The 10,846-nt window shown below is 43.0% G+C and overlaps 1 protein-coding gene across 1 annotated transcript in view; it reads left to right on the top strand.

The window, feature by feature from the left end:
* Positions 1 to 10,846, top strand: part of PIGL (phosphatidylinositol glycan anchor biosynthesis class L) — a 65,343-nt gene that overhangs the window by 46,820 nt on the left and 7,677 nt on the right. The window contains exons 3-5 of the mRNA XM_006908409.3: positions 507 to 597; positions 5,760 to 5,827; positions 9,906 to 9,937. Of these exons, the coding sequence (XP_006908471.1) occupies positions 507 to 597; positions 5,760 to 5,827; positions 9,906 to 9,937 (191 nt within the window). The remainder of the gene's footprint in view (positions 1 to 506; positions 598 to 5,759; positions 5,828 to 9,905; positions 9,938 to 10,846) is intronic.

The following is a 10,846-nucleotide window of genomic DNA, read 5'->3' as shown; positions in this document are numbered from 1 at the left end:
CCGGCTCCCTAGTGCTAAAACATCTTGGCTTTGCAGCCATAATACCTGGGTTCAAATCCAACTTTAACAACCTTTCAAGCAAGCGACTTAACTTCATCTGTCAGAGCTCCTCAAAAGATGTTCACGAGGTTAAATGAAGTAACATAGCTTTGTACTTTTTCACTTAAAGCATTATTACTCTTATAAAGATACATATTCTGCTTTGTATCAGGTTCACCATTAACATATCCGTCTCCCCAGCTTGTAGACAAAGCCTGTCTAATTGATGTCTGTTTCTTCTGCCCCAGCAACGAGCACAAAGCTCCAAAAGTGTATTCTGTGGAATTGTCCATTGATTTATAGCTGTGTCGTGTTTCTAAATCTCATCTCTTTCAACTAAAATCTGGATATTTAAGGGTAGCACCCCCATATAATTCCCGTCACGAGACTGGCACACACCTACCAGAGCTTAGGGAGAAGTTTGCACCTGATTAGAAACAGTGCTCAAGTTGTGCTTTTCCTTCCAGGGATTTCCCAGATGACCCATGTGTGCAGTGGAACACAGAGCATGTGGCCAGCATCCTTCTTCAGCATATAGAAGTGAATAGCATCAACCTGGTAAGGGAACACCTTCCCAGAATGCAAATCTGAGGTTCCCAGTCACACCTTTCCTGTGGCCACTCTCCCACTTCCAACTCTTCTAAAAAGAGTCCAAGACCTCCAGTGCTCTCTTTTAAACCTCCTGATGACAACACATCTTTTGTGAGACTAAGTAACCAAATTGTCAGCACTCAGGTAGAAGCAGAAGTTTTTTCCAACTATGTCCTCTTTTACCTCCCCCATCCTCCACCTCTGTCCTGCCACCTAAAAACTCAAGTCCCCAGGAGCCTGTGCTGCAACTCTCATTTGTACAGAACTTCACCTTTTACCAAGCATTTTCACGTTTAGAGTATCATTTTAATTTTACAGGTAAATGTTGTTATAATTCTCATTTTACATCAAGGAAATTGAAGTACCAGCGGCTAGGCAGCTAGCCCATGTTTGGCAAATGGTGACACTAAGCGTCAATTTCTCACTCCAAAAAAACACGAGGATAAATTCACACCCACTGCAGGGAGAAGATTCGAGTCGCAGAGCAATAATGGAAATTCACATTTACTTGTAGAGGTAGATGAGTCTGGGAACACACATCTCAGCTCTCCCAGGATCCGTTGGAATGGGCCTTTCCAATGGTCAATTTTAAGGCTGACAAGAAGGCTTAATGTCCACTTCTAAAATAATAATAATAGTCCTTCATGAGGTAATACCTAAAATTCAACCATTTAAAGCCCCAATCATATCAAAAATTAAGTTTTGATAAATTCTTATTAAAAGGTTAAGCCTTCTGGCAGAGAAAAACATGTTAGGCTTTTATCAATGATGAGTTTACTGAGTGAATTGATTTATTAGACCTTTTATAAGAACAGCTATTTGTTGATTTATTAGTCAGACCATCTTTGTTTTCTAATGACAGAAATACAGCTGAAACAGCCCACACAAGCCAAAAGAGCACCTAACTGGCTCACTCCAAATTACATATAGGTAGAGATGCAGGTGGGCCCCCGACCCTGCCAGAACTCTTCTCCATCTTGCTCTATGTGTTGCCTTCATTCTTTTTCCTGGCTGGAAAAATGGTTACCAGCAACTTGCAGGCCCATACCTCCCAGCTATAGCTTCCTAGGGAGTCTGAAGTGAAAACCCAAGGGGTTCCGTCCCTGAGATTAGGCATCAAATTCCTCGCCCTGCTGATTGCCCCTGCCCACACAGTCAGAATTTCTCAGGGCTCCACAGCCCAGATATAGACAGAGTTGGTCTTTGTTGTCCGCCTAAAGTAAAACAATGAAATCTGTGAAGTTTGCCGCAATACCCCTTGGTAGCCCAGAGCTAGCCCCCAAATACTCTCCTTTGTTCCATACTTTGGTGTGTATGAAGAGCTGATCTCCCCAGTAACTCTTCCTTATAGGATAAACTCCTATCCTTCTAAACTTGGCCCTCTTTGATTTGGCCCTTACTTAACTACTGGACACTGGTGAGCAGGATTGGTCCTTGCTAAAGGGCCAGGATTTTTGGACCACATAGCAGCTGGCCTTAGCTCTGAATATACAGAGAGGATATTCAGGGCACAGACAGCTCTGTATGCTATTCTTGCTCTCAGAAGAGTCTCCCAAGTTTGTGTCCCAGAAAAATGATTTGTGGTCCAGGCTCTTCAAGACTAACCTCTCTAAGAAGCTTTCCCTGACTTCTGCCTTCCTGGAGATTCCTACAGTATTTGCTGTGTGTCCTGTGCCTGTGACATGTGTTGCTATTTATCCTTTAAAGTACAGACCATGTCTTGTGAACTCGTCTGTAAGGCCCATGAAGGCAAGGACTGTATAATGGCATCTTTATATCCCCAAGAACTAGAACAGGCCCCAGACCATGCTCATCTCGAAACTGCTATAACTGTTATCTGCCACCTGTCTGCCTGGAGATTATTCTGTTGTTTGAGCTGCTCACATTCATTCAAAAGAGCGAGGGGACTTTTATTGTCAGGACAATCTTGAATTGATGTAATTTCTGTAAAGAAGGAAATCCTTTTAAAATAGGTCTTTAACACTCCTTGCTGTTAATAAGGGAATTCTCAAGTTTTCACAGTGCGGTTGGGAATAATTTCTCTGCACTAGTGTGGCAATAGAAGTATAAGGCCATGCTAATACCCATGACCAGTGTAGACATAAGCGGCCATAATCAAGCTAAGTATGGGTTTCCACTCAACCCGCTGTGATGCAGTGAAATGCACTTTCAGACAGACCCACAGTCCTTATACTCCAGGTATGAGGGATGAATCTAGGCAGGTGAGAAGTCACTCTGTGGCAGTCTTCCTACCAAGCTGAGTGCATAAATCTTGGGAGGGCCTCAGGTGCCCTGTCCAGACTGAAGTATCGACTGCACAATCAGAGAAGATAAAGCACCAACAGGGAAGCATAGGCAGAAGTGAGGAGCACAGAGCTAAGTCATGAGAAGGTAATTTCTCACCTGGGCTTTGCTGAGATGATACCAAAAGCTCTCCTTTGTCCAAAGCCAAAGCTGGCTCTGCAGCCATTAGCACAGTGTGATGGAAGGAAACTGTGTTCTGTCTAGTCTCAACTCTATTGAATGCATGCTGAGCTATCTGTCCTGCTCACTGAAGGAGTGTTGTAAGAACCACATAGAACAGCTGACAGAACAGAGCTTTGGAAAGCACATCTGTCAAATAGGCTAGGTCTTGGGCCCAACCTCTACTTCAATCTTTCATTTAACAAATATTTACTGAGCATTTGCTATGTGATATTTATTGTCTGTTGTGAACTGGGTCAGTGAGCCAAACACACCTAATTTCTGCTCCCTTAGGGCAAGATGTCTCAACAGTGGCACTATTGACATACGGGGCTGATAATTCTTTGTTGTAAGGGCTCTCCTGTGTACTGTACAATGTTTAGTAGTTTCCCTGGACTCTATCTACTAGATAACCCCTCCCTCTACCCAGTAGTAACCTTCCTCATTTGTCACAATAAAAATGTCTCCAGACATTACCAAATGTCTCTGGGAAAAAACTGTCCCCCGGTTGAGCAGCCCCACTGTTATCTCTTGTTTATTGGGGTCTGGGTAATATTTCATTTGAACAGAGAATCTGCAACATGGGGGGAAAGTGGATGGAACGTGTAAAGAACTACAGGTACCAGTGTTGTCATGCGCAAATCTGCAAAAGTCCAGGGAGCTGGATGCAACTCAACTCAATCCTCCTTGCAACATAAAGGAAGAGGGAGATTAAAAAGAAGGAATAGAATGAGGAAAAAACAGACCTTGGAGAATTTGAAAAGTGACTGAGCCAAACTCCATGTGGCCCCAAATTCCTTAACCAAGGGTATGCCCTCCAGCATGCCTATGATAATGACCTGGCCCCAACTGTCCAGCTCCATCTGATAACAATAGACTTAGAGCTGAAACAGTCTAGCTTTTATTGTTGTTAGGTTCCAAACACTTATGTGTGGCTTTATTTTATCTTCACCTCAACCCAATGAGGAAAACAGGGCACATATTACTTTTCTGATCTGTCAGATGAAGAAACCAAGACATTGAAAGTTGAAATAACTTACAGTGGCAAAGTTCTGTAACTTGCCCAGTGGGCTGGCATTAACTAGTGTCAGAGAGAAGAGCAGATATGGGTCCTTCTACCACACACCATGTTGCATGGAAAAATGGGATCAGAATGGGGTACCTGAGTTACATGGTTAACTTTTATTTAATAGGCTGTATTTTTAAGGGTAGTTTTAGGTTCACTGTAAAATTGAGCAGAAAGTACATACCTACCCCCCATCCCCCACAATTTATTGCAGTGAACCTACATTGACACATCATCACCCAAAGTCCATAGTTTACATTAGGGTTTCACTTTTGGTGTCATGTATTTTATGGATTTTGACAAATGTATAATGACATATATACACCATTATATGATTAGCTTTTTATAAGCCTTTAACTAATTTTTTGTAACTTTTCATTCTAGAGAATTTCAAGCATATAAAAGTAGAAAGAACAGTTTAATGAACTTCTGTGTTCCTATCACTTGGTCTCAGTAATTAACACATAATCACTATTTTCATTTAAACACCTGTTCACCTCTTCTACCTTTTGCAATATTTTAAAGCAAATCCTTGTCATCATATTTCATATTTAAATATTTTAGTATGCAAGTCTAAAAGACATTTAGTCTTTTAGTAACATAACTATAATATCAGTGTTTTGCATTTTTGGTAGTCTCGTTTCATAAATGTGTTTTTGTTTTTTGCAGCTTATGTGAATCAGGATCAGTTGATAGGACTTTAAATTCTCTTTTAATCTATAGCCCCTACTCCCAGCCTGTGCTCAGTAAATATTAGCTGCTCAGAGTTTTCTGTACATGAATCAACATGTTTTATGTTTTAGTATAGAAAGACTAATAATGAACCCCTTTCCAGACTATTCCAATCCCAGTTCCATGTCCCTTCGTCCATGCTGTGTGGTCACCTTCTTTCTTTGGAGACAACTTGCCTCTTTCCATCTCCCCTAACCAATTCTATTTCTTTTTCTGAGTCCTCGGTTTCTTTATTATGTTTCTTTTATTATTTGAGCTATCCTTTTATTATTATCATTATTATTATTATTAAAATTGTCCTTTGGGTTTTTTAAAATCGATCTGTGTAGAAATGAAATATTGGAACCTAGACTAAGCTTGCAGTTAATAAACAGATGCTATATCTGCAAAAATGGGAACAGGGCAGTCTATGAATAAACATTTTTTCTGTGAATTTAACCACAGGGCATGGTGGAAATTGTCCCTCAAAGCTTTTGTGCCTTTGGAATGGCACAAGGAAAAGAGACCCAATAAATCAAGCAGCATCTACATGAACAAAGTTCACAGAGCAGCCAGCCAGGAAAACTAAATGTACTAATGACTGGCTAGGCAGATAAGAAACAGATATTCTGAACTCAGGTTTCTGTCGTGAATGAATTCCACTTTGCTTCACTGGCCAGGAACAAGAATAAACAGTAAGCCTCACGGAAAAGTCTCTATCCAATCAGCTAAACCAGTAGTTACACACCATTGATCTGAACCAAAGTCAGTTCAGATACACTCAGAACTTGAAAAGTTTCATGGTTCTGCACTCTTCTTTCCTTCCCAAGGGAATGGGGACAGCTAGTTTGAAGTCGAGGCATGAGTGAAACCCTGTATTTCTCTGCAGGTGGTGACTTTCGATGCAGGGGGAGTAAGTGGTCACAGCAATCATGTTGCTCTGTATGCAGCTGTGAGGTATGATTCCCTGGGTGATGAAGGTGGGAAAGGTTTGTTCATTTGCTTAGGGTAGATGGTATCTAACGTGCTTTCTCACTCATTATCTGAGCCCTATGAAGCTTACTATTATCAGAGAGCCAGTGTTGGCCATGTTGCTCACTACATCTCACCACATCCTCCCTGTGAGAAATCTCTCTCAAGTCTTAATTATGATTTTTTTCTCCTAAATAGCTGGGAATTTGTTACCCCATGGATACAGCAAAGGGGAAGTTGATTTTATTTCTCTCTTTGCTTTGGCCAAGAAAAGCTGTAGGGCCAAATTTGCAACTCCTTGTAGCACATGTATGAGGATTTAAGGATTGGGAACCAGTGTGCCTCCTAGCTTCTTCTTTTTCCTCCTCTTATTCTCATTTATTTTGTTACCTACTGTTGTATATTCTTACACTATCTCATATTTTTTTTGTAGAAGAAAGATATACATACATAATATGAAATCTAATTTGTTCTTTACAGTCACCCTATATTACTGACATATATCTGTATTTAACCAGTAAAAAAAAAATGAACCTCAACAACATTAGGGACTTATTCAGGGTCAAACAAACATATACAATGTTTCCCATCCTCTAGAGAAGCGCTTCTCCTAGGCACCATTGAGCAGCGGTGTGGCAGCCCTGGCCCAGCTACTGAGGAAGGAAAGGAACAACTTGAAGTGAAGGATTTACCTAATTACCTTCTTCTAAACATGCCCAACATTCTCAGACTAGAGCAGTGAAATATATGAAGATGGAAATGACCTTACCTATATCATTAAGTCCAACCTCCTCATCTGACCAAGGCAGTGAAGTGGTTTGTCCAGCACTGCTAGGCTAAAAAATGGCAGGGCAGTACCAGAACCCAGGAATCCCAGGTCTCCATTCATTATCTGATCTGTCACCTGCGAAAACCTATCCAGTGTTAGGACCCTCCAGCCTTGTCCCTAAATTGTGTATCACCTACTGGAAGATGCTAGAAATCATTACCTACACAGTCTTTCCATACAGCTCCTCTTCTTTCCTTGACTATGAAATGAGGACAGGCAAGCATGCTCTCCTCTCTTATAAAGACTGTTCACATCCTGTCCTAGCCAGAGGCCACACCTATAAAAAAGACCCGAAGTTACGTTAGGCCCCTTCAGGTTCAGGAAAGACACATCCCCTGGTTATAATCTGAGATGCAGTTTTTTTGTCAAGATACATGGGAGAAATGAGGTAGCCCAGGAGTGGTCTTCCCAACCAACCATGTGGTTACTTTGAGGCCTTGGGCTTCCAAGACTGGAGTGGACACTCAGCCCCATGGAGACCTAGAATAGTGGATCCACCTCATTGCATTTTCACACTGAACCTTGTCATTTTTCACGGAGCTACCCTAAAGAAAAGGCCAGATTGGGTCTGTTACAAATAAACCAAGAGTACTTGGACAGACAGGGTTTTGGGGGCACTTGAGGCCACCGAAGTGGGGAAAGTGAGGAAGTCTTAGATCCCAGCAGGGAACGCCAAGGGACAGCTTTATGCAGACAGAACAGTCTGGGGCCATTTTCCTTGGAAGAGGCTGGAATGTCACAGACTTTTAATACTTCTGGGTCCTCTATACACTAATGAGGGTCACTGTGTTTGAGATAAAACAATTTATTGATATGCCTAAGTCCATGCTCCTTTGAAAATGACCTTATTGCCCTCCAGTGCCCCCACAGCAACACTCCTGAGGAAGTTCACAGTTACCAGTTCCCCTAGGAACCTGTCAATGCCCCCCCACCCAAAAAAAGTCTTCCTGTACTAGCATCTTACATTGTTTTCCATAAAGCCCCTGAGTTCTCATTCCTGTTTGAGTTCCCCATCCCCCATATGCATTTTCCTCAGACATGGTTTAGATTTATGGTTTTCTCAGGAAGTTCCTGACTGGCAGCACAGCTGTTTTGAGGGTAGCTATGCTCCATCTAGAAGCAGAGATCTGCTTCTATAATTTTACCACTTCATCTTCCATCCACTCAGCCCTGACCACTGCTAGGCTCTTATCCTCAAATATCCATTCCCTCTCTTACTGGACTTGTTCCTTCTCTTTCCCCACCTCCCCCAGGTATGGCCCCTCCTCTCAGCCTCAGTCAACTGTGTCCTTCCCGTATCTGAAACCAGAGAGGCTGGCAGTTTTACCTAGAAGTGACATCCATCTGTGGTCACCTAAAGTCATAGTGGAGGGTAAGGCTCTAGAATCGTTTCCTGCAGTCCTTGCAGGATAGGCACAGTCAGAAAAGAAGAGTGTTTTATCCAGAGCTGCACAGCTGCCCAGAGACAAAGTGGAAACTAGAATTCAGACCTCCTGTCACCTTTTCTAATGTTCTAAAGGGCACCTCACTGCCACTTTCCATTAGTAAGCAAGCTTGTGTAAATTGGAGTCAATGGCATGACCTCTTCAAGCCTTAGTTTTGTCATCCAAAAGATGAGAATATTCGCACCTAATCTGTCAGGTTGTTCTGAAGAAATAAAATATGTTGATACAAAGCAGCTAACAGAGCAGCATCCAGTACATGATGAGTACTGTCTTCCTCACCCCTTCCTTTCCAGGTGTCCTTCTGGCCCTTTCTTCTTTTGTTATTCGCCTTGCTATACATGGTTGCTTGTTGAAGGTACAAGGAAAACCAAAGCAACATCACAGAAGGAGGGGAGATGAGATGCTCAGGGACCACACAGCCGCTATATAAATTTCAGGAAACACTTCCTAGAAGATGCAGCCCCCAGCCTAGCATTCCATCCCAAGCCCATTTCATAGTTTCCCAGCAGGTTCAGCTGCCCAGTCCCCATCTTGACAGCAAACTCAAGTCTCCATTCCACCCACGGCTCTCCTCCCTTCAGTGCTTGTCTCTACTCATCACCTAGCGCTGCCACCTGAAGTTGCAACTACTGCAGTTCCAAGTAGAAATGCCAAAGGGATAAGGTTTGTCCTCTGAGCCATCCTTGCTTCTGGGCCTGCCTTCTATTCCCACCAATCTACTAAGATTGTTTTCTCCACAGTCACCTCCTAGCTGCTAAATTCCCAAGGTTTATTTCAGTTCTCATCTCTCTTGACCTTTCCATGGCATTTGACCCTGCCTGTTACTCACTAAAATACTACTTTGATTTGCCTCACACCAGCTTGTCCTCTCTCCTCTGGCTCCTCTGGCCACTACTGTCTCTTCCTGCTTGCCCTCCACCGGAAGGCCCTTCTGTGCTCCTGTTCCCAGGGCTCCCTCCCCAACCCCAGAGTCCTCTCAATGCAGACTCCTCAGTGGTAGTGTGTGATTTCAGCACAGGTGTTTCTCTCCACTGCTCACCTCTCTCCTTAACTTAGACCCTGCATTCTCAGCTCTTTCCTTGGAGATCCTGACCACCCCAAACTCAAAATATCCCCAGGGCTCTCCCAGAGTGCAGGACAAGTCACCTTTGTTCTCAAGATCCCTTTTTCAGATTTTTCTACTTCTCCAGTCTCTGTTGGGGTTAGGCCCTTAGTTTGTCAATTCTCTCCCAATTTCTCTTCCTTAACCTCTACTCCTAAGAATCCCTTTCATATTCATATGTATATCTACGTGTTAGGGGTAGAGTAGGGACTACCTACCTCATCTTCCATCCCACAGCTTTCAAAACAACAAATCCTTCAGAGACCTGCCTCCCTCTTCCTCTTAGGGCACAGGCACACAATGGCTTAACTGTCAGAGGTGAGAATGGAACAGGTCAAAAAGGAGAAAGGAACAATCAGGGAAGAAATGTCGATATTTTAAAAATATTCTCCCATGTTACTCACATTACAATTTCAAAAAAGAAAATCCTTGAAGAGTATACTGCAGTTACCTTCATCTCTAATGGGTAAAGCTTGAACCAGGGTACTTCATAAGCCATTGACCAGCCTCCAGGTTATCTGTTCTTGGGTAAGGTCCCTTCAACTGTAGCCAGAGGTATAGAATCCCATAAATCTATGTGGCACAAGAAACTACCCAGAAACCTCCCTGGAGGAACCATACTCTGAAGGTCCTTCCTGTTAACTGAAAGAAAATCTTACTCTCACTCTTGTCCTTTCCCTCCTCCAGGACCCTGCACTCAGAAGGGAAGTTACCTAAAGGTAAGCCTGTCCCTTTTGCAAAAGGCCTCTAGGTAAGGAAACTTATTAGGTTGAAATTTATAAATACACAGAAAGCTAGGCCAAGCAGAGGTGAGGGGAAGGACTGGCCGCATACTTCCTGACTCAGCTCAGTGTTTCTGTCAGTGAGGGCCCCCCAGGTCTCAATCGAGTTATATCCATTGATGAGTACCCAGCCAGCCAGGCAGGCTCTGGGTGTACTGGGAGGCTGGGGGTGTTGGTCAGGGATCTCCAGAGAAACAGAACCAATAGAACCAATAAAAGATTATATATGATTTATTAAGAATATATTTATTTATTATAAGGGCTTGGCTTATGCAATTATGGAGGCCGAGAAGTCTCATGATCTGCTGTCTGCAGTCTGGAGACCCAGGAAAACTGGTGGTATAATTCAGTCACATTCCAAAGGCCTGAGAAGCAGGGGAGCCAATGATAGATGTCCCAGCCTGAGGGCAGGAAATGACCAATATCCCAGCTCAAACAGGCGGAAAAGAACAAATTCTCCCTGCCTCTGTCTTTTGTTCAATTCAAGCCCTCAACTGATTTTATGATGATGCCCACCCACACTGGGGAGGGCATTTTACTTTACTGAGCCCACAGATTCAAATGCTAATCTCATCCAGAAACACCCTCACAGACACACTGAGAAATAATGTTTAGGCACATATCTGGGCACCCCATTGTGCAGCCAACACACAAAATCACAGCATAGGTCTTTTCTACCTCTGGTGTTCTTTCAGTCTGTCCATCCAGACTCATCCCATTCCCCAGTTAATTAGCTAGGTTGTAAATGACTAATGGGTGCTCGATGGATTAATCTGCCTGAGGTAAAAACTCCTCCTAACTTAAAGGGTGGCATTTGACCCCACTTGACCATTTATTGTGTGATGC

The sequence above is a fragment of the Pteropus alecto genome, unplaced genomic scaffold (assembly GCF_000325575.1).
Source record: "Pteropus alecto unplaced genomic scaffold, ASM32557v1 scaffold52, whole genome shotgun sequence".
Classification (NCBI taxonomy): Eukaryota; Metazoa; Chordata; class Mammalia; order Chiroptera; family Pteropodidae; genus Pteropus; species Pteropus alecto.
This window is presented reverse-complemented; position numbering and strand designations above follow the sequence as displayed.